General features: G+C 36.7%; 1 protein-coding gene across 3 annotated transcripts in view; it reads left to right on the plus strand.

The window, feature by feature from the left end:
- The window catches only part of MYBPC3 (myosin binding protein C3), a 627853-nt gene that overhangs the window by 99369 nt on the left and 502642 nt on the right, over positions 1 to 25842 (plus strand). For all 3 annotated transcript variants that reach the window (XM_044082825.1, XM_044082823.1, XM_044082824.1), the window contains 2 exons: positions 15505 to 15618; positions 20986 to 21063. In XM_044082825.1, coding sequence (XP_043938760.1) covers positions 15505 to 15618; positions 20986 to 21063 — 192 coding nt within the window. The remainder of the gene's footprint in view (positions 1 to 15504; positions 15619 to 20985; positions 21064 to 25842) is intronic.

The following is a 25842-nucleotide window of genomic DNA, read 5'->3' on the forward strand; positions in this document are numbered from 1 at the left end:
CTATTGCCCACTTGCTTCATAGGTCTAGAATTACCCATAATGCTGGGGTTACTAGGCTCAAAAGGGCAATATAGTCATGTCTGTGTTTGCAAAAGTAAAGTACATTTTGCTTTCCTCTAAATGAGAATAATTTTAACAATTTGAATCCATTTTTTTTTGTGGGACATAACCTGGCTAATGCCATTTCTGACTGTAAATATTCTGCTTTTTATCTGGCTACTTTTAATGTCATATTAAAGCCACTGAAGGCATCAGACTCAAAGTCTTTTGCAATGTCCTTTAACTCCGTCTCATAAATATCTACAGTTTCCCCAGCCTCTTTATTCTCTATAAGGTATAAATGCCTTATAAACTGTAGATTTTTATTTGTCTTACAGTAGGCTTTAAACTTCTCTGTCATGACTGCTAGCTAGTTATTCTCCTATTCTTTGAGATTAAACCTGCTAATTAACTTTAGAGTTTCCTTGTCTATGATAAATAGTAATATTATATATTGCTCTTTCTCTGTTTTTTTTTTTCGCTCTCCAGTTCCATTCACAATAAGCTACAGCTTAGATTTTTATATAAAAAGCTGACAATTTCAAAAAAATTACTATACTGCTTCAGAAACTTTGCTGGTTTTAATGTCTTTGGACTTAATTCACATATTCCTTGTCAAATTATAAACAAAATGTAGCTCCATGCATGACATGTATATGTGTGTATGTATGTATATGTTCAGTGAATTTTGCAATTTTTTTCCATTTGTACTCAATGCAGGGTTTGGAATACATGCCTACAGTAGTTTTCTGCAGTTAGAGTTATAATTATATTAAAGCATATGTTTAAGTTTTCAAAAAGAAGAGATGAAATCATTAATTCTGATGCAATAGTAGATCAGTCAGCTCTACGTAATGTATTTTTAAAGTGCTATCAATCTTTCAAAAATCTGCCAAATCTGCCAAAAATATGTTTTCCACCATTTTTTTCAAAACAATCCTGGCTTCACAACTTGTCAACAACAACAAAAAATATGTATTTGATTATGTATATTCTTCTTTTTCTGTGTGTGCTGAATCTGAGGAAAGCCAAATAGTTGAGAAGAACTGATAGCAGACAACTAAAGATTAGCACCAAAAAACATGTTGAGAAGAACCGAGAGCAGAAATCTGAGGAAAGGAGTGATTTCTGAAAATGACACGCCGGTCAAGTTTGCTCCGTCCTACTTCTGCGGCCATTCCCTTACACAGTTCAAGGCTCTTCCACTACTAAACTACTGCATCCATTCCTAGCTGGTTAGAAAAGGTATGTTTCTACTGTTCTGATATGCAGCTTGCAAGATTCTTCACTTTACCTTCCCCTCTCACACTTCAGTCTTGCTCAAAATAACAATAAGAGATAATAGCAGTAAAAAAGAAAAACAAAGCGGTATCAGATAGTACAACAGTATGGAAGGGCACCTTGAAATGCGAAGTCGGTATAAGATGTCTGTCTGTCTGTGCTTTATTCTCATTTATGATAAAATAAGGCAGAAATAACTCACCTTATGAAAAAATATTAGGTTGGGATTACAAAGGAATGTGATAATGGGAAAATAGTGTAGGTCCAACTGGATCTGCCCTCATTTTTCCTAATGTGAAAAATAAGGTGTTCCTCAGTTTCAAGCTTGAGATTATTTCAGAATTTTTTTTCTTATGCGCGCACACACACGCACTATATATATGTATATAAATTGTACAAAATAAGGTAATGTACGTTAGAAAAGTGAACACAAGTAAGCACACATAAATTGTATAAATAAGGTAACAGACAAATTGTACTGTTATTAAAACAAACTACCAAGACTAACACAGATAGAGTAGCAATAATAATCAAATTTAGACAAAGAGTATGTAAAAACTGTCCCCACATGTGAAATCCTCATTTAGAAAAGACAATCAGCTTATCATAAGTCAGCAGATTCTAGGCCAGGTTGAATAAATTCATTGTGTATATTTGCTAATAAGATCATAGCCCTGCAACTAATTCACTGGAGTGCAAATCTTTTCTGCATGAGCAAAATCATTTCAGAACTCACTGAACAGAGATACCCTTTTGTCTTTTGTCAAAGTGCTTGCCCAATGCTTAACAGACAAACATTAGAATGCATACAGTAGAGTTAAGTTTGGTCACAAGCAAAAGTGATTTTTTCCATGTATGTAGCTTCATTCAGTAGGCATATTTCATTCCTGAATATACGCAATGGTCAGAGGGCACAAAACCGAACACTGTCTTCATGTACTCTGCACCATCACTGGTCACCAGTTATGAGAACATAATTTGAAAATAGTTGCCAAAAGTCCACAGAAGCACACCAAGCAAGCCACACATTCTGAAACAAATGCAAATGACAAGATCCTCCCTACCAGGCAAACTAAAAACACCAGAGGAAAACAAAGTAATGGTATAGCACTATATCATATATATCAGGACAAATGTCACAAACAGAGCAAGGCCATCAGATGTAGTGAGCAGAAAATTAAAACTAAAGCACATAAACTGTGGAGCAGTGCAAATGTAAATGAAGGCATCTATATCTAGTTGTCAAGGCAAGCTAATGGCAAACAACCCAGGGAAATATCAATGTAGAAAGGGAAGCCATAAACTGCTATATTTGGATTTAGGAGAAAAAGCAAGAAAGAGTGGAAAAAAAATGAGATCTAACCACGGATCTCAAATCATCTTTACCATAGACCTGCTACCAATCATCTCTTCATATTCACATACAACACACTAGAAGTGTGGACACAATGAAATTGAAGAAGTCAGAATTATTCTTACTGCCTCTCTGACATAGAGGGATAAAGCCCAGACAATAACCCAGATTACCTCAATTCAATTAGTGGCATGAGTACTGGAAAGTCTGAGTAGAGGATGGTAGAACATGGGTAGAAAATACTGATGCACCTAACCTGGAGGAAGAGACTGGTGGTTGAGGCTGTTTTGCAAATGTAAGCAGAGGTTTGAAGGTGATACAGCCATAACCAGAGACATGGGCTTGGCTTACCAAACCAGCGAAGGTGGCCCTCTTCAGCATTTGGGGAGCACTCACATGTGGAGAGTGGCATAGTAGGCCTTCACATTGATGTAGGTACCCACTTTAACCACATAGCAGCAGGTTTAGGACTTAAAAAGTCACCGTCTGTCTGCATGGTGGCATCCACAATTGGCCCATTTTATCATGGTGGGCTGATGATCAACAGACAGTGTGGATGAAAAATATGATTAAAAAAAAACAGAAATCATGTCTTCACAAAAACATGTAAAATGAGACTAGTCCTGCAAATCCAGTGATTCAGTTTCATCCCTGGAAAGCAGTTAGCTAACATATATGTTTCTCTATTACAGGATAAGCACAAGTGAAAGGGTTAGAAAGGTCCTAAAAAATGATGAAGAATTCTGGTTTGTTTCATTTCAGTATTTTATCCTGTAGTAGCAACAGCTAAGTCTAGCTAATGAAATACATCTTTTTTTACAACTTATGAAACCTAAATTATCTTTGTTAAGAAATGTCTTCTTTTTCTTTCAGCTTTTTCCCGGTTAGGGGTCGCAACAGTGGATCACCTGTCTGCACATGATTGGCAGTGGAGTTTTACAGTGCTGAGTTGTCAGCCCGGAGCCCAACCTTCCACAGAAGGCGCACACATGCACACACTCACACCTAGGGCCAATTTAGAGTGTCCAATCCACCTACAGCATGTCTTTGGGATGTGGGAGGAAACCGGAGCACCCGGAGGAAACACACGCAACCACAGGGAGGACATGCAGACTCCACACAGAAGGCACCCCAGCCGAGAATCAAACCGGAGAACCTCTTGCTGTGAGGCAGCAACGCTAACTGCTGCACCACCGTGGCCGCCGGATCAGAGCAGTGTTCAGATTGTTAACACTTTAAAACTATATTACACAGAACTGACAGAGATACTATCCCATCAAAAATGAATGAGTTCAACTCTTCTTTTTGAAAACTTAAAAGATCTGCTACTGTATAATTATAATGCAAAATGCAGAAAACAACTTTCACTGTAGCTAGAATTCTAAACCCTGTACTGCGTATGAATGACGAAAATCATAAAATCCACAGAATAATTACATACACACATATATGCACGTCATGTATGAAGCTGGACTTAGCACTAATTTGACAAAGAGGATGTGAATGCAGTCCAAGGACACAATAGTATAACATAGTAAAGGAACATATTAGGGACTGATACTTCAAAGGGCAGGCTTTTTTATCTTATTGTAAAATAATCCACTGATGTCAGATTAAGCTGAATAAGACATTATTTAATTTAGTGACACTGACATTGAAGTGTGCAACTAGCTATGTTGATAAAAAATGTCTAAAGCTAGAAATAATGCAAACAGTATCCTGAATTCCAAGAATAGAACAGAGAGAGGAATTAGTCACTTGTTACATAAAAATGAGGATTACAGTAGGCTTATGGGAAACTGTCAGAAGCATTCCATGTCCTGAAACCTGGCTGGACCAATTGGCAACTCAGGTTCGACACCACTAGTCTGAAGATCCCAATTCTATCCAATGAGGAATATCAAATGTCTAAGGGCAGTAGGGAGTAGCCTTTCCTTGAGAAAGAACAGATGATTACTAGCCTTGGAGAAAACATACAATCACACCTCCATCCTGCTGAATAGCTACAACTGCTTCTAGCCTAGGGAAATTAAATTTGTGACCATATCTTTTAGGACTTCTTAGAAGCTGGTCTGCTTTTTCAGACCAAGTGAGCAAATACACACACATGAGCACACAAGCATATACATACTGTCAGTTCTCTCTATCTCAGAAAAATGCCATGGTGCACAAATCAGGAATATTTCATTATTTTAAACCTTATAAAGTATAGCTATATAAGCTGAAAAAATGCAGTATAATAAACAAATGCTAAATGGCTAGCCAAAGGCAGTTTCTGTTCATATGCACTAAGTGCTGCAAAGGAGACAAATGTGGGTTAAAGTCTCACATTTTACTTTAGCAAAAGGCCGGTCAGTAACGAGCATTACAAAGTAACTTAACAGAATGTTCAGTCCAGAGGCAAAGCACATTCAGCAAATTCTGGACAGCTGTTCATTCCAGTCTTTCAATGGACACTGGATAGCTTATCAACTCTATGTAACTGGTACCTCCATAAAAACTACTGTGCTATATTTGGTGTCTCCTTGGCCTTCTTTCACTTACAAGTGTTGGAAGTGCTGTGGAATTCATCAACAGATGAAAACAGCACCACTTAACAACCCTGCAAAAGAGCGCTTACAATGTCTTTTGGAATCAGTTTATTTATATAATTTACCTTGTATAAGCCATTCTGAATGTTAACAATGTAAGCAATGGTTTTAGTGCAGCTATTCCGCCATGCAAACAACAGAATCCATTGTTATTATCTAACACAAAAAGTGAGTGATAACAATCTTTAATTTATAGTAAAGTATGAATATCAGACCAAGCACAGAACTATAAAATGGCCCTGCCTTGCCAAGAAATCCAAGTAGAACTTGTACAATCTAGCCATTCTGTATGCATCAACCAGTCTATTTGTTTATGACATTAATGCCATTTCTTTAATATATGGCCTTTAGCCAGCTTTAACACATCACAACCTGCTTGCAGGGGCGTGATTTCATATTTCTGAAGAAAATAATAGGCTAATCACTGTCTCACAGTTATAAGCTGTTTTAGTTTCTTGCTACTGTTCTGTGCTGCCTAGTACTGGCTTCTGTTATGATCTAGCATAAGACTAGAGCTTAATGGCACTGAAAGGTGCTTAACAAAGTTTGGTTAAGCATCATTCTTATTTCATAAGAGTGCTTAATGAAGTTGCTTTTTCCATGAATTAATGTACTAGAGTTAAATTATACAATTCTTAAACTATGCAGCAATCAAATTAGAAAGTAAACTGCCCTCCAATCAAACAAAGTGGAAAACTCCTCTTCTGTACTTTTATTTAAAAGTTTTGTCACTTGGGGCATTGCTCCACGCTATAAAGTTTCACACTATAAAGAATGTTTCACCACAAAGACATTGCTAGTACAAACTGATCTTAATTAGCTGCACTGTTGTTATCTATGGCACCCTAGATCTCTTGAGTGAGGCCTTCTCCAACATAGGCTCCAAATCCTAAAAGACTAGAGGGAAAGAAATTACTAATCCTTATCTTGGAATTGAACACAGGATTCCCCCAGTTTATGCAGTTGTAACTGTCACTGTGTCAAAGTAGTCTCTGGACAGATAAGCACTTGGTTCCCCCAAGAGCAGTTCCTCCTTTCATCTAGGAAACCACCACAATGGTGATTTTGAACACTCAAGAATCCAGTGCAGTACCCTTCGAAGGTATCATTTATGAAATGCACCAATCTTGCAGATTTACATCTAAGTAAAGCCCATCCATTATGGAGTTGATAAATTAAGTTATTATTCAGGGTAACGTAATACTACATTATTACTAGCCACATTACTGCCCTTTCTCATTGGAATTTGTGTTTCTTCCAAATATGATTTATTTATTCATTTATTCATCAAAGGCAGCAGCATAAAATAGATACACACACACACACACACACACACACACACACACACACACACACACACACACACACACACACATATACACAAATCGTTCCTGTATTACACATAACTATATTGATTTTTCTGCAAGGTAAATGTGGGAAGGGTTGACTGGCATTAAGTCAGTTACCCTCTGATAGCAAGGTTAGGATGAGTTGCAGTCAACCTACAGTAAAACTTATAGTACAGCTGCCACAGTGAAGCAACAGCAATGTGATTTGTATTGAATTACGAAGAGCCATAAATGCTGTAGGCAGTGCAGCCTTGAATTTACTATGTCTGAGGCAGCAAGCTATTAAAATTCAAACCCAGTACATGTACTACACACTGTATCCCTGAAAGTACCAGATAAAAATGATTGTGCAACAGTTGTCCCTTAAAGATGCCAGCAGGTTATTATAACATTTTAAATGTGTACAGTCACCTTCCCCTAAAAAGAAATATTCTTGTCAGGCAAATGCATTTCTAAACCATACCCTCAGAAAATAGAAATTAAGCAGAATATAAATTACAGGTAGCGTTGTGGCCTCACAGTTAGGCGTTGCCCGTTCGATTCTCAGTTAGAGCGTCTTCTGTGTGGCGACATGCGTGAATGGGCATTCCTTCATTGAAGGTTGTGCGTTAGGCCTGGCAATCCAGCATGTAAAACTCTACTGCCAATCATTAGCGGACCGGAGTTCCGCTGTGGCGACCCCTAACCGGGAAAAGCCGAAAGACACAAACATAAATTACAAGTAGCATGAAAAAGGGAAAAAACATTAGATCAGCTTCCTACTGTCACATAAGTACCCAGAAAAAATGTTAAGTTCTTTCGAACAAAGCAGAGTAAATAACATAAGAAAATGCCTGTAATGTTGTTAAGAGACTATAATAAATATGTTATCCAGTTCATTTCTCTAACTAAAATGCAGAGAGTCATATTATAAAAGATGACAAATCAGGGTCTTTAACACTGTAAGGAATGTGTATTGTTGAATTTGGTTTGTCACCCTACCTAGGTTTCTTGTCAAAGACCTTCCTGCTGTAAATTCGTACCATCTTAGATCCTGTGCCCCTCTAATTTTTAAATATTGCAGTTCTTTCTTCAGCAGAGATTCTGTGATACTTCTATAACTGAAGTCAAACTCATAATCAAGGATACTGTTATGATCTTTGTCCACCAATGGCCCAAAATCAGGGACAGGTTTTATATATTACTCAAATGCACTTTAAAAAGTTAATAGATTTTCCATCAACATCCATTTTCTGAACAATATGTGTACTGTCATGGAATTTCCAAGAAAATCAAAAAAATATATATATATGAGGGACAGGGGAATAATAGTCAGAATCAGGGATGCTCTGCAAAATCAGGAACAGCAGAAAGGTACAGATAGCCACAAGGGGTCCTTAGCATTGAGTGAGTAAATCAGTAAAGATAACTGAATTCAGTCTAGCCAATTTTTAACCATTTTTGTCTGTGATGAATCCTCAGGCTTGGTGATGGAGTGATACTGAATCACTGCTTGTTAACACCACATTACAACATTAAGGCACAGACCCGATAAAGGCAAGGGCAACTTAGAGGATCTACAGTTTAACCAAAGGGTTGTAAAAGTCTTTAAACAGCAATCCTTTCTGTTATTAAAGAACAAGCCCCTCACAATTATAGAAATATCCAAAGGAGGCCTCTAAGAAAGCGATCCAGGTTACAGAGATTAAAATGAATGAAAATGTGCATCGGAAAGTGCACTGCACACACACAAAAGTTCCCATCTACTACTATGGAAGCATAAAACAAAAAGGGATGCATATTTCAAACATGTCTTCTTTTTCTTTCGGCTTTTCCTGGGTAGGGGTCGCCACAGTGGATTACCTGTCCGCTCATGATTGGCAGTGGAGTTTTACGGTGTCAAGTTGCCAGCCCGGCGCCCAACCTTCCACAGAAGGCATGCATATTTTAAACATATAATTTTTCAAAACAATATTTTCCTGCTGCTGTTGAGCTCAGACCGTCTCACTCTCATTATCTATTCATGCACCGTATACTAATGCAAGTGTATGAAGATTTCAATACTGTAATCCCTTGGGAAAGCAGCGGGATGTTGTCTCATGCTCTGTTATTACCCAGCATGAAACTGTACAATGACACCTAGGCCCCTCCCACAAGCCGGCCAGTAGGACAGTTATACATGCCCACCTGTTTACTAATCAGCTTTTTCTCCATGAGGGCACTGCCAGGTGATTCAGCAATTGTGTAAGCCTTCCTCATAAGTAGAGAGTTTGCTTCCAGCATCTCATAACTTATAATTTATTTTTATTACCAACTTGCATGGTTTTATCAAGATGGACAGGCCTCTCTTTCCATAGCCTGGACAAAATACATAAAAGGCAAAGAAACACACAAACTGGTATAGAGCAGTACAAACAAAATGCAGTAGCACATTCAAGTAGTATAAATCAGTTAAAAAGAAATATACAATGAAGATTCATTTTTATTTAAAACAAATGCATGCTGATTGGGCAGTCAATCAGAGTGCCCATTGTAAATGAGCATGTCTCAAAAGAAAGAAGTCCAGCCACTTAAGTCTTTGTGAGCAGTCAGCTTTCTATTGGCATATGCTCCTTAATGTCATCCAAAATATATTTTAACAGATGCAGTGCTAAATATCACAAAAAACAGTGGTGTTCTGCAAAATTATAAATAGCTGAGAAGTATGGTTACTGGAGCAGTACGATCAATCATACTGCTGGTAACCATTTCTCTCAAATATTGTATTCAAAATGAAACGCTGTACAACAATGGCCAATGAAGTAAAGTTCTCTTGGAGAATAGGTAGTGTGGTTAAATGATATAATACTTAAAAGTGCAACATATATAGCAAAAAACTTGCATACATTTCCAGTACTTAAATTAAATGCACTTACAAGATATTCACGCTGTGAATGCAGTTATACCATAGCGAAATGATGGCTCCAAAGTTTCCAGTCTTATGATGGCTTTAAAGTATCCAATCTTTTTGGTCTGATATACAAAGTATCCACACTGAAGATGTAGTAGCTGCTATGTGACTGTGATGAACTGCAATAACAGCTTAACCAGTCTAACAGATCAAATAAAAGCTTCTAGCTTTAATGGCAGTTAAAATCCTTTTATTGTAGGAAAAGTTAAAATCTTCATGTCAAGTTAAAATCTTGATGTAGAATAAAACAGTCCCTATGTATTCCAAACAATAAGCGCTTTCGGTATCTTCTTCAGATCGTAGAGATTGGGACTGGAAGTCCCTTTTTATAGTGTTTGCTTCCTTTACTGTTGAGACAATCATTCAATCATCACACTGTCAATCAGCTGTTTAAATGCACCAAACATCTTTCCTCTCAGCTGGGGGTGTTCCATTTCCTATACCTTTTGCTTTTGAGGGGTGTGACCAGTCATGAATTATTAAGCCAGACACACCTCCATGTTAGCTGATAGTTGGTCTTCTAGCTTTTAGTATAGGTTTCAGTGGGATGATGTTATTCAAGCCTGGCTCAATATCAGCACGGAGGTTCACAATCCACTTACTCTCCCTGCATTCAGTAATACTTTCAATGTCGCCTTTCCTTATTCCACTATATACATTCTCTATCACATTATAAGTGAAAGAATGACCGACATTTCTTTCAGCATGCGTTGCTAAAGCATTATGTGGATCTTTATTGGTAATGTCTCTTTGATGTCTCAAAATGCGATTTTTAAACATCTGATTAGTTTTTCCTACATAGAATGCAGGGCATAGTTTATAGGTAGCCATGTACACCACATTGGGAATTATACAAGTGGCTTTGACATTAAAGGTGTATTTCTTCTTTGTCCTTGGATGTTCAAATGCGTTATTACAGTCAATCAATGGGCATGCTGTGCAGTGGCCACACTTGAACGTGCCTTTATGTCCAATGATTTTATGTTTGCTAAACCCATCCTTTGTGCAAAGTAACCTCTTTAAATTTTTCTTATTCTTGTAGCCAAAGCATGGTGTTTCACCTACAATGTCTTTTAGCTTGGCATCCTGGGTGAGGATTGGCCAAAACTGCCTTATTATGGATTTAACTTGTGTGTTGTCTGTGCTGTAAGTTAACATCACTCTGGTGGTTCTGTCTTCTGTCTTGTTTTTCTTTGGGATAACTTCTTAAACATTCACATCTTTTTCATTATAGCCTCTCTTTATTAAGTTTTGTTGTAGAAACAAAATTTCCTTTTCTCTTGTCTCATCTTTGCTACATCTTTTATGTATTCTTTGTGTTTCATTTCACATAATATGTTTAGTGACATGTTTAGGATGCATGCTGCTTTTCAACAAGTAATGATTTTTCCATGTATTTTTTCAGTGTAATTCGGTTTCCAACATGTTTTCGTTAAGAATAACATTCACATCCAAAAATGCAACTTGATTATGAGAGTGTTCTGCTCTCTCAAATATCCACCCCTGATTTTATTCACATTTTTGTCACATAACTTATATCATCTTTTTTTTATCACACATATTTGAAAAGCCCTGTCTACCCTATTGCACTGTACTGATCTACAGTACAAGCGTGCAGAAGTGTGTCTTACACATGAGCAGTACATCACTATGAAATAGAGGAATCAGAACACTGAAGTTCTGCAGTGTGGTCTCTGCCTGTCCACAATATGTCCATGTGAGTTTTCTGTGCAGGGTTTACATTCTTCCCATGTAACAAAGATATGCCGCAGGGGAATTGTTGATCCTTCAAACTGGCCACAAGTGTGCATGCCATGCGAGTGTGAGTTTATATGTGTGCATCCTGTGATAAGCTGTCACACAATCCAGGATTAGTTTCTCTGTCTTGCATCCACTGAGTACTGGGATATGCTGTAGATCCCAACAACTATCAGTTGGATAAAGTGGGTAATTGGAGAAAGAAATAAGGAATAAATGCATGGATGGATGAATGAATGAATGAATGAACTACCTCGGAAATATATGACTGGACAATTTCTCCTACAAATAGATAAAACTTCACCAGAAAGCAGTGCGTTCTGTTCTACAGTATACACAAGAGGACTGGTACGCAGAATATGCTCAATCTACCTTGATTAACATCTACAATTATTGTTAATTAAGTCATAACACTAAACCACTCGGCAAAGGATTGTGCTCACCAAACAAAAAGACAACATTTTCTTTTCTACCACCACTTCCCATTTTCTGTGGATAAGCAACATTTTTGCATTTTTAACAATGACCTGCTTAATTACACACACCTTATAGCCTCTTCATAGACAAATAAAACAATTCATACAGCATTTTTCAACACAAAGTCAAAATGGAAAATAGGTTCATAGGCAAGTAGTAGGTTAGATGCCTTTGTGGGCTATTTAAAGCCTAGCTATTTTCCCTTCCAAACGTGAGAATCAAACCATTTACTTTCTGTCTATGAGGTAAACACCTTAACTATTATACCAACCCAAAAATGGTTATGAATGCTCAGAAAAAGCATTCAGTCACTTTTGGATACCTGCTTTTATTGTAATTAGTTATTCAGAGTCACAAGGGATACAGACCCTATCCCAGATGTGAAGCAGAGAACAAGTTATGGACAGGGTTCCCACTTATTATAGGACACACACACACACACACACACACACACACACACACACGCACGCACGCACTCGCGCACGCACACACACACACACACACACACACACAGGCAGTTTAAAGGATCACCAGTTCATCTAGCAGCATGTCTTTGGAATGTTAGAAGAAAACAGAAACCCAGCCAAAAACTACTCAAAGACAGTGAAGGCATGCAGACACCTCACATAAGGTCCCCTTGCCAGGAAATGAACCAGAGAACCACAGCAGTACTGTGTTAATCTCTACACCAATACAGAAGACTATTTCTATTGATACTGCATGGTTAATAAAAGTTTCTGGTTCTACAGGGCAGTCCTAGTATCAGAAGAGCTTTTTCAGTAACTTATTTTTTCATTGTAGTGCCAGCTACTTATATTTCCTTCTATAAAAAAGTATATGCCAAGCCCTAGGATGGCCCTCAAAACTTCCACTGTATAATTCATATTAGCAGGCCAGATCAGAATTTCCAGAAAAGGCAGGAAAATCATAAGCCTAAAAAAGAGAACTCAGAGATGTATCCTGAAGCTTGTTTTCTTCTGTAAATGTTGTATAAGCATAGCTGTTGATTTTTATACACTGTGAAATGCCTTATTTCTTTAACTTAAAAGCCCTCTATAATGCAAAAGAGAGGGTAGCAGCAAACTGTACAACAAAATTTTGAAGTATAAATTAATAATAATCTTTTATGATGTGTAATCAAATCAATAAGTATTAAAAAGAAAATCTTACTTAGGCTTACTCACTTTTAATAAATGTCAACTTCTAGTCTCTAATTAGATCAGGTATTCTATATTTTCTTATTCATACCTCTCACCATTTAAGTGCAAGAAATCTGGGCAAAACCATAAATAACAGTGGGGGACAAAGGCCCAAAAACAGGACAATTTTTAAATATCGCTCTTATAAATTTAGAAAGTTGTTAAAATAATAGATTTTTCATTAGTATGAGTCTTCTGAAAGTTATGAAATCTGACACTGAAATATCTGCCATTATTTTATGACTTTGATCAATGATTTGCATGAAAACCAAAAATCTTATGAGGAACAAACCAAAAATACAAAAATATGAGGGAAAACATGGGCATTCTGCAAAAAATGTGGACCGTCGGGGGTTATTTGTCTCCCACTGTGATTTGTATGTGATTGCTGGATGGTTGAAAAGCATGCATACAGACACAGAAATAAGTCCTGACAGGAGGTATGAACCACTTTACAAATCTAGATTGTTATTATGGAGCAGGACTTTCTCCTGTTGGACCTGAAACAATGCATCTTCTATGTAATAATATGTTTCAGTAACACAATTTGCAACCATTCCATATAAAGGCTAGACTTAGCCAAAGAAAAAAGCACAAAATATGTTCTTACTTTCTTAATACTCTACCAGATGTTACACTTCACCTGGCCCCGAAGGATATCAAAGATTAGAGTTAATGCAACTGTTTATCAGTCGTATTTTAGAGCTTTCCAGTGGAAGTAAACACAGTTTTAATTTCCTAAGAATAGACTTAAACCTGGAAGTTGTTCTGTTCTCTGCAACTGTGTGGCACTCATTATCACACCTCTGAAAAATCGGGGGCTTTTCACTACTCAGCTGAAATACTGCCTTTTAACCACCACCTCCTACAATAATTTGCTAACCCTCTGCAGCCCATTTAAAGGAAATGTCTACTTCTAACATAGTTAATGTAGCCTCACAGTTATTTTTCTACCAGAAGACCATCTAGATGTAGTTGGTAAGCCTTTAAGTAGTGTTGGGGTTCTCCATTTCCATTTTCCCTGTTACAAGTTATGAAGGACCCCCTATTCTTTTCCAATTTAATATCTCATGTTAATTCAGAAAATAATTTTCTACAGTCTTCATAACCTTTAGGAGGCAACACAGTTTCTGTAGTTTTCATTGTTAATCATCACAAATGATCTTACATTCCAATAATGTATTTTGGTAAGGTTAGTAAAGTATTATAAAGCACATGTTAACAATTAAAGTGAAACTCTTCTTAGAAGTTAGTTGATGGTAGAATATTTATATGAAGAAAAGCAATGATTCATACCACAGCAGCACATAATCTAAGAAGTTGTGTCATTTTTGACAGTGAAGTGCTGCATTGTTGCTTTTACCAATGCAGTTGTATAAATTAAGAAAAATATGAAACAGTACAAATATATTTCATTTGCATTACTAGTTTCCTGAAGTGACAACTGTCAGTCACAGATGAATGGGTATTGTGGCTAAACATGTCTGGTTGTTTAAAAGCTACAACTCTGAATCCTTAACAATTGTACTGAAGAAGGTTTTAAAGTATCTTGAGGGTTTTAGTAGCTTTTACTTAGCTGCATCAGAGTAATGTAGTGAAAAACAATGACAATATTCACAAACACACTCTAAAAAGCCAATACCTCGTGGCATTGTCATTGTTACAAACTGTAGAATAAACCACTTCATTTATCATGCCCACGTAGTGCCATATTTTGAGCAGACAAATTTTATGGTGGGAACAAGATGAATATTTTATTTAACATCCTGTTAACCAGGAATGTCTGACTTGGAACAAAGCCAATTTTCAGCGGAGGCCCAGGGAGAAATGCACCAGATGTATGTCTTTGAATGTAAGAGGAAACCGGAACACCTGGAGGAAACCCAAACGAATGCAGGGAGGACATGCAGACTCCACACAGAAGGCACCCCCGAGAATCAAACCAGAGAACCTCTTGCTGTGAGGAGACAACGCTACCACTGCACCACTACAAATATACTGAAAAAAAATCATTTAAGTATTGTAGTTTCTATCAGTCATTTTGGGTATAGCAAATTTCAATATAAGAAACACAAATGATTTTAATGCATTAGTATAGCAAAGACTATCAAGAAACATGATTACAAGAATATATTTTCTTCACTTTCTTGGTGGAGTTTTCATTAAAAAATCACTTATATGCAAACTACACTTGTCTTCATCCCTTGTGTTCTCTGCTCTAGGTAAGACATTGCTGTTATTAACTCATTTGGGAAGGATGCTTTAATTCCTTAACCCTAATATTTGGCACACTGTGTTCTGTAGCAACAGTTGTTCTGTAAGTACAGCATGTTACCAGTTAACTTACCTTTTAACTTTTTCTTTTTTTTTTTTTTTTTTTTTTAATAAATGTGACATTGTTGATCAACTTGGTTAAAACTGTGAAGTTTTACTTATGTAACATTTTTAATCAAGCATTAGTTTTGGCAACAGTGTTTGATGAAGAAAAAAGATCAATATTACTGACATTGCTACAATTTTTATTTAGTGAAAAAGGCGGTTCCTCCTACAGTACCTGCAGCACCTGCTCCTGCTGTGGAACCTCCTAAAAAGGATGAGCCTCCGGCTGCTGAAACTCCCAAGGAGGGCCAAACCACTGAAGGTAAGAAGGAAATAGACACAGTCCGTATGAATCTGTATAAATGAAGGCTCCTGAGAATAGACACAGTCCATATGAATCTGTATAAATGAAGGCTCCTGAGAATAGACACAGTCCATATGAATCTGTATAAATGAAGGCTCCTGAGAATAGACACAGTCCATATGAATCTGTATAAATGAAGGCTCCTGAGAATAGACACAGTCCATATGAATCTGTATAAATGAAGGCTCCTGAGAATAGACACAGTCCATATGAATCTGTATAAATGAAGGCTCCTGAGAATAGACACAGTCCATATGAATCTGTATAAATGAAGGCTCCTGAGAATAGACACAGTCCATATGAATCTGTATAAATGAAGGCTCCTGAGAATAGACACAGTCCATATGAATCTGTATAAATGAAGGCTCCTGAGAATAGACACAGTCCATATGAATCTGTATAAATGAAGGCTCCTGAGAATAGACACAGTCCATATGAATCTGTATAAATGAAGGCTCCTGAGAATAGACACAGTCCATATGAATCTGTATAAATGAAAGCTCCTGAGAATAGACACAGTCCATATGAATCTGTATAAATGAAGGCTCCTGAGAATAGACACAGTCCATATGAATCTGTATAAATGAAGGCTCCTGAGAATAGACACAGTCCATATGAATCTGTATAAATGAAGGCTCCTGAGAATAGACACAGTCCATATGAATCTGTATAAATGAAGGCTCCTGAGAATAGACACAGTCCATATGAATCTGTATAAATGAAGGCTCCTGAGTAAATTAATACACTACATTAATAAATGTACTACCAAGAAAGAGCTTATATCTCAGGAACTGAAATCCCATTGCTACTTGGACCCCATCACCACTTGAGGAGAATCCATAATAGCTCATTACAGTAAAGGAGGAGACCCAGTAATGTTGTGGGACAGAGTAGAACAGAAGAAAAGATGAAAAAGTAAAGAAATTGGCAATTATTTTAATCCTGATCTGGGATTTTGTAGTTTAAGGAGATAAGAAATATTGAATTAAGTTTTGGGTAATAAAAGAACTAAGAACAATTACATCATGTCTCAAAAACATGCATTTATATTCTTTATTTAAGAATTTATCTATTTATTTATTTATTTATTTTTGAATGTGAAACAATTATTTAGAACTCTTATGATAGTAGCTAATAAACCCCGAGCTGAAGGACTTTATTTATTTATTTATTTATTTATTTATTTATTTACTTATTTATTTAACATTTGTTTACCAGGAAAGTCTGATTTGGAACAAAGCCAATTTTCAGTGTAGGCCCGGGGAGAAATACTCCAGGTGCATGTCTTTGTCTAAAAAATCTTAAAAAATTATTTCTCACCAGTGATTTCTTGAATGGTTGGTGAGCCAGTAAGGCAGCATTGTCAATAGTAGATCAGCAGGAGTAAGCAGTGTTTCTGGTTACATAGATTGAGAGAGAGTGAGGGTGTGTGAAAGAGCATCTATTAAAGTGTAACCCTGACAGTAATCAATATCCAACCAATCTTTTGCAATGTAAGACAATGGTGTTCAAGTGATACAATTATAAAACACCAAATTATGTTAGTGGTGGATTGGAAAGTACTAGTGTTGTGAGAGGAGTTGATAGTTGTTACTGGAAGGCAGGATTCTAACTTTGGAATAAGCGTATTTATTCTTGTTGATTTCCTTGCTTTGAAGATTATTAAATGGAAGAACTGGTCAGCACATTCATTATTCAGGGAATATATGAAGCGTCAGCACATTCATTATTCAGGGAATATATGAAGCGTCAGCACATTCATTATTCAGGGAATATATGAAGCGTCAGCACATTCATTATTCAGGGAATATATGAAGCGGATACAGACAAAAGGAAAGCATGGAAACCTGCACCGAGTCTAAATACGTAAAATATATTAATTACTGAGATCATAAAATGACCCTGCTTTATAAGTGTGCTTTTCAAAGAGTCTTCTGTGGCATCAGATGCCATTTAAAGTGAAAATGATTTGATGGTTAACATGATATTAAAACCACAGTCATACAGCCAGTTGCAGCATTGCACAGCTACCTTTCTGCATGAATCATGGTTAACAAGCTATCATAAATGTGTTAACAGCCCAGTAGTTGCATGCCGCAATATATGGACTCCCACCCAGTCAGAACACATGTCAGTGTTACTACACAAAGTGCTTTATTGCTGACTTTATCTGAAACCACAAAATGGCTGAATGATTGAACGAAGAACAATCACCCTTGGTTTTAGTTAATAACACGTTCTTAGCTTCCAGTGCTTTTTACTGCTGCTTCAATGAAATGCCATATACATAAAATACGCTGGAGGCTCGAGAGTGATACATGAAAGGCTTTATACTGAAAGATTAGGGGATGAATTCCATGATGAGAGGTGAGATTACGTTCCGTAATCTTACAAGAAAAGTCACTTCGTGTATCACACAAACAAGACTTCCACAAGCTCCAATTATCTTTTTTATTCACTTTAAGTCTGAATCCAATTTATTTTCAAGGAATATGATAACCATGCTGCTTGCATAAGCTGTGCACTGAACACAGTAGAACTGTAGCTAGCTCATCTGTTGCCCTGTGCAGATCCCCAGGTTGACACCCCCTCAACTCAAAAGTTGAGGAGCAAAAAAAAAACCTTGCTCTGCTCCTGGAATGGTAGAAAGCTGCTTGCTACAACTTGCTACAATTACTACCACACTCATGCTCCTCACATTAAGCATTCAGCCAAGCCATAAATGCAGTACGGGCCTTTATCAGTGCTGATGCTGCACTCAAATGCCATCAGCACCTGCAGATCACATACCCAGACATCTGGCATCTGGGGCAGCCATCCCCTTCACCCCACACTACAGCTCCGGAATGCAGCCTTACATAGTTTTTCAAGATTTTTATACTTGAGAAATCACACTTGTAGTTTTCTACTCCAGGTCTAAAGTGAGTTTTAATACATTTTAAAAGTTATACTAATATATGTTACTTTTAGTATTATGTTATATTTTAGGTAGTTTAATCTTATTTACTTTAGTTATTTTATGAAGAGCTCTGTTTTTCCAATAATGCAGTCTTCCAATTTGCTCGTTATGGTTGCTTTTTGTTTTATTTTTAACAGTTCTACTTTTTTTAAATCTATGGTCAGAGTCATGTTTTGGCATTTGATTTAGGTGTGGGTAGTTGTTTGGATGATTAGTGTTTATTTTTAATGCAGGCAATATGCGTAGATCCTTTTTTACCTTAACCGGGGCAGTGTTTCTGCTTAATGAGGACCTGACCATGAGTATATAAATAAAAAATACATATATCCTGAAATGGAATACATAGATTTATTATGCCTCATATCTATGTCATCTATATACGTGTATGAATTTTTGTCTGGATATGTATTTATTTGTTTATTTTCTTCCTTATTTATTTGATTTATACTAGGAACTCAACAGGAAAACAACCCATTTTACTGAGCACTAGTATCATAGTACAGAAAATATTACAATGCAAACAAGCGTGCATTGGTCCCTGCATCACCTTACTAATGCATTCTAATGCTAACCCAAACACTGCCCCGAGCCCTATACTGCACCTCACCTTATAAAATTCCATTCTGTAATACTATCACTACAGATAGCAAGACAGGCTCAGACAGAACACACACACACACACACACACACACACACACACACACACACACACACACACACACACACACAGACACACACACACACACACACGCACGCACGCACACACACACACACACACACACACACATGTATGTACATAAACACTACACACACACACACACACACACACACACACACACACACACACACACACACACTGAAGCTATCCCCTTATCTAACCCTTACTCTAACCCTATCTTAGAAACACTCACATAAACACAATAACACCCCAACACTACCCATTTACATGTATCTATAAATGAACCTGAACTGTCTGCAAAATGAACTGCTGACATTCTGAAGATATATGTATATATATATATATATATATATATATATATATATATATATATATATACATGTATGATGTACTGAATAAAGGATTACAGTTTGTTCCCTCATCTATGGTTTCTGAATTCCAATAGCACATGACATTAAACTTTCAGGAACAGATGAGGGTAGGGAAGCTATTGTTTCTGATGTTTATCCCTCTTCAAGTTAATCTTCCATATAACCCTTTTGTAAGAAACTTTGTGCAAGCTTATCCCAAAGGATTTGAACTTTTCAAGGTTTTTTTTTTCTGATGTAGTTTTATCATGTTCTGTGACTCAAACTATTAGAGGTTTACAGGGGGATAAAAATGTATTTTTATCTCAGCTATTAACATGGGTGGAGTTTTTACTTTGAACAAGGAGAAACATACGGAAGTCATGAGATAACTGTTTGACCTTTTTTTTAAATTTACCATTTGTCCTGTCAGTGATTTCAAGAGACAAATTGATACAAGATCCTACACCATGTATTTTTATGCTTTACTTTATGTGTAGGGTTAGTGTTGGGGATGCTTAGCTTTGGGAAACATAACTAAGCTGGGATATTAAACCACTGTAAGCATAATGGAAGACATTGTTATTGTATGAAGAGTGGTATGTTCAGCATATTTATCCTATATATTCTAAGGTGTGAAAGCTAAGATGTAGGAAACATTTTAACCTGTTACGTATAAATATGGTGATAGTGGTAACTAAAAAAGGATTCAATAAACAATAAGAACAAAATTGTATTTATTTACTTGTTTATTAACTGAGTAGATCCATTGAGCACAGTTACCTCTTTGTAGCGTACATTCAGGAACATTGTTTGGCTTGGGGATCTGCTTAGAATCACACAATAAGGAAATGGATATTGGGAAAAATCAAGCCCAGACACCAGGATGAAATGCATTAGCCTTAATCCTGTAATGGGAAACTGACAAACAATATGAATTTATACATGTGAAACTCTATGAGCTCTACATAGAGTTAAATGTGAATGGTACAGTATCAATTTATAAACAAACACAAAGCTCTCTCTAGCAATAAGGGAACACCACAGCCTTGTTTTAGACTAATAAATAATTGACTGTCTGGACTGGAAGCTGTTCTTTACTATGTCAGTTGCAGTACTACAGAGTTCATAACTAAAATATCAGGTGAAATGAACTGAAGAGACACACATATTGCAAGTCTAAACTATCTGAAATGATATATCTCACACCTCTTAAAGCCTTAGTACTAGAATCTGGAAAATGCAATGCCCCACCACCTAATAATATCGATTTAAAAACTTAAAAACTGTTGCACTGGGTAAAGTATGAATTGTTTCATTTATTTTTCTGTATCTTTCAGCTCCACCTGCCCCAGAAGAGGCAAAGGACCCCATTGGTTTGTTTGTGGAAAGGCCAAAGAGTGGTGAAGTAACTGTTGGTAAGGGAGCAATCTTGATCTCTAAAGCTAAGAACTGATATTGATGTGGTTAATAATAAGTGTTCATCTCTGATTACCTCTTCCTTATTTTAAGCCTAAAGGGCAAGAATCAAGACTTACAATCTGTTATATATATATATATATGTGTCAATACAAGAAAATCAAGTGGCAGATCTTAATTACTCAAAAAAAATCAAACCTGAACTCCATAAAATGAATGAGCAGCCCATCCATACTTTTCACATAACAAGACAGAGGAAAATTTCATAAAATAGTCAGGCCTTCACTTCACTGAACAAAATGCAAGAGGTCACATTTTATTTCTGATCAAGAGGACCCAAATATATGAGAACTGATGCCGATCATATAGAATGAATGTGTAGTAGATTTTAGACTAATTCCTCAAAGTCCTTCCTTACTAAAAGGAGATTATATGTGAATATCTTTCGTATGAGCTGATCCTCTTAAATAATCAACCCCAAGACATCACTTGAAGTAAATACAGTGCTGCCCTCATAATATCATCTTATAAGAAGTAGGCAGATCTAGGTTTAGGAGGAAACCAGACAAATCTGGCGGTCAGTTTCATCTGCTATAATCTATGCACCTGGTTCATTATCAGAATTGATGTTTCTTCTCAGTCACACATTTGTAACCTCTATTTGTTATCTAAATTAATGCCACAAGTTTTTCCCCATGAACAGCATGCTGAAAAGAGAAAGGATACCTGCTTTTGGCACACATAATTTACAAGCACAGTTGTGGGATTTATTTTCTTCATGTTTGTATTTCTGCATCTCAGAGCTGAATCCAGTATCTAAACCACTGATTACAACAGAGTGAAACAAAGACAAATTCATCATACCTGTCTGCTCAAAACTTATTTCACTATATAGAAGAAAACTTTCCTCTTCCCAAGAAATGGCAATTTGAACTTTGAATTTATAATATGGGGGTTCTAGAGGACCTCTCCTCCTGCAATGTAACATAGGATGATGACTGACATAAAAAATGAATTTTGTGTATTTCTGAGACACACTGCATCATTACTCAGCCAGCTCTTATTTGGTTAACTGGTATTGGAAATGCTGAGCTCATGTGCGATGACCCACTGTCTGATTCTGTTGTTCCTAGTATCTATTGCTTTCATGGTGAATTTTTCAGAGCATGCAGGCCAGCTTATTTAGTCTGTATTGCCAAATTAAATGGTAACCTATCAACATACTTTTTATGTATGGTAGACTTCTTCTTCTTCTTCTTTCGGCTTTTCCCGGTTAGGGGTCGCTACAGCGGATCACCTGTCCACTCATGATTGGCAGTGGAGTTTTACGGTGTCAAGTTGCCAGCCCAGTGCCTAACCTTCTACAGAAGGCACACACATGCACACACTCACACCTAGGGCCAATTTAGAATGTCCAATCCACCTACAGCATGTCTTTGGGATGTGGGAGGAAACTGGTGCACCCAGAGGAAACCCACGCAACCACAGAGAGGACATGCAGACTCCTCACAGAAGGCACCACAGCCAAGAATCGAACCGGAGAACCTCTTGCTGTGAGGTGGCAATGCTAACCGCTGCATCACCATGGCCACCCACATTTTATGTATGGTAGACTATGCTCATTAAATGATATGCTCACTTGTTACCAATGTAAAGACTGCAGAATCACCTCCCGAGCTTATAATGGCTGAGTGGGCAGTTGTGTAATTTGGCAATAGGTCAAGTGCTGTTGGCACAATCTTGACAGGATAAGTATCACTTGGCATACATAGTTGGAGGTAAAAGTCATTCAGTTAAAAAATATATTGTGTATTCACTGTATACATGTCACATGTATGCAAATTCACACTAATTCAAAGTAAGGTTGTGGATTTCTCCAGTTTCATGTCATTCCAAAGTAACACTGCTGGGTAGCCAACCTGCTTATATTTTCCTGAATGAAGAATAGAATTTACTTTGTAAACTGCAGCTGCAGTTTTAAACTAGTAATTGTATAAAAACATCTGATCCATTAATGATTACTCCCCACAGGCTGCCCACATTTCTATATAACATCTTTTGGGAGTGCTCAGCCCCTTATTGACGTTCCTCTAAAATAAAGAAGAACATCCTTGATTATTTTGTTCATATATTCATTTATTTATTACTTTAACTGATTTATGGTACAAGGGGTTTCAGCCTCACATTTTAGAGCTTTGCAATATCAGTGTTTGTTGCCCTACAATACCAGTATGGTTACACAACCAAGTTCTTTTTTTAAGAATAGCTACTGCTGAATCCATTTTTTCAGATGACTTTTTACAACTCTGATGAGCCACTGACTTAAGATGTCTTCAGAAGAGAGGGAATGTTTTTACTGTGTGCACCTAGCAAACCCTGGGTACAAGTACAATGTGCTGTCACAGTCATGCCAAGCTCCCATGTGTGCAAGTGCCGGGCATCTGCCTGTGTCTACTGATACACCAAGGAACAAGTGGAAGCTGCTCAACCTGCTCCCAAGATATATGTTAGCCAAACCCTCTGACTTTTATTCCAGTCTCATCAGCTAGAACTTAGCATATTGATCAGACTCACATATTCAGGCATGGAAATCCTACCACTACAACAACAGGCATGCTTTTATATACCCTACACAACGTACTCACACGTAAGGCAGGTGCAAAAGGCCAAAAAACCTAAATGAGAAAATCAAAATGAGGCCAGCACCAAAGAGTGAAAATATATAATATACTTTAATACACTATGGCAAAACCAAAGAATCACACCGGTTTCAGCCCCAAGGCCTTCTTCAGTGATACACTACTGACAATTAATGAATACTTAAATAGTATTCTAAATAAAACAATTAAGCAGATAAACCAGTATTTAAAGGCATAGTATTCTAACCACAGTTATACTCAATATATACAACCAACTTTAAAACCATTCAAAGATGGTCATTCAAGCCAGGGGAAAACAACCCCCCTAATTTAACAATCCAAGCCTTCTCTTTGTTATTGAATATACCATGCCATCCCATTTTCCTGGATCTATCCCCCCATATTTTATCAATAATTGTGAAATGAAATTTGGCTGTTTTATGATTAAATACATGTTTGTATAAAGCATTTGTCAAACGTTGATTTCTCATGTCACTTAGATGTTCCGACAGCAGCCTTTATTATTTTTTGGGCTGCTGTAATTAACAACGTGGATGCATCTATTGATTTGTCTACTTTTAGGCCTTTTGGGTGCCATTTCTGAACGGATCATTATTGTTGATTTGCTTTTAGGGCTGGGTTGTTCATGTTTGGGACATGTCTATGTATTACCACATCAGAAGCTGATTTGGAGAGTCAGAATTGACCACGTTGTTGTGTCTATTGTCAAGTACATGACTATATTCATTTATTTAATTTTATTTCGGAAGCTTGTTTTTCAATGGTGTTTTTTTATTTGCATTTATGGTATAATTAGAACAGACCATCAAAGAATGTATATTGTCAGTTGTAGTATTTGGCTTTAATATTATGGTCTAGAATACAATACACTATTCTTATTGTGGTTCATTTGATGGTTACAACTATCCAGTAGATTCTATGTGTTTTTTATAACAGACAATGCCCCAGTACAAATTGTTGTTCACGGATATGTCCAAGTGTATATTCGCAGTATCAGGGTTTAATTTGCATTTGATGTTTTAATGTGTTGGGCACAATGATCTGACTGCTTATTCTGTGCTTTTTGTTTTTTTTGGACTTTCAGGTTGTAAGCAGTTTCTAGAAATACATATTCATCCTGTATAGTGTTTTATTTTTCGCACAACTGGAAAATTATAATTTTACAATTATCTATTTGATAGCATTGCTGTATAATTATGATTAGAACTTTATTCATTATAGAGCAAATGTTTTTAGGCACTGCCTATTGATATTATGTACATTTTATCAGTTTGATATAGGCAGTTGGAATCCATCTATATTGGGATGTTAAGCTGTTGAAAATATAATTCTTGTCACTGTATCGACTATCCTGGAGGTGGGAAGGTGGTAGTATTAAGTACTTAATTGCCCAAGTTAAATTTTCACTTTTTATATATAGTGTCTGTGATATATTCTAGGAAGACAATGGATTTGGTTACTATTTTACAGGGACTCTCATCTGATAAAGATGATTTACAAATTTTTGGCCTTATGGACCAGAGTGCAAGTATGGATAGCAACATAAGGGACCCGGATGATATTTGTAGTGATTTGTTTGGAAAGTTTACCAAAAGTATGTTTTCACTTAGGACCAATGTATGGCACTTAAAGTTTAGGGCTTATCAAGCAAAAAATATTACACCAAGGGGGTTAAGAATTTGAACACAGCCTTTTGTTAGTGCTCCTGATGATTTATTGATGGAAGAATGGGCATCTGCTCAGCAACAGGCGATGATGTCCTTTGTTAATATTCTTTCTTCCTACTATGAACGGACCATAGAAATAAATATCAATGATATTAAACAAATTTGTGAGGAAGTTAAAGCTTTTGATGGACAGACCCTATATAAATTATGCTTGACTAAACTTTCTCAGGATTTATTATCCTTGGAGAAAACATTAAAAACTAAAGAATTACAGAAATTTCAACGGGACCTGGCAGATTATGATAAGGGTAAACCATTTGGCCCCAAAAAAACGGTTACGTTTTTTGATGGGCAGCCCAGTGTGGGGAAACTTAGGAAGAAGAGACCTAGATCCATTTTAAAGAGATCGAAAACAGATTATAGTAGCACCTCAGGGGAGGACTTGTCTGCT

The sequence above is a fragment of the Protopterus annectens genome, chromosome 9.part0 (assembly GCF_019279795.1).
Source record: "Protopterus annectens isolate FY-2018-M chromosome 9.part0, PAN1.0, whole genome shotgun sequence".
Taxonomy (NCBI): domain Eukaryota; kingdom Metazoa; phylum Chordata; order Ceratodontiformes; family Protopteridae; genus Protopterus; species Protopterus annectens.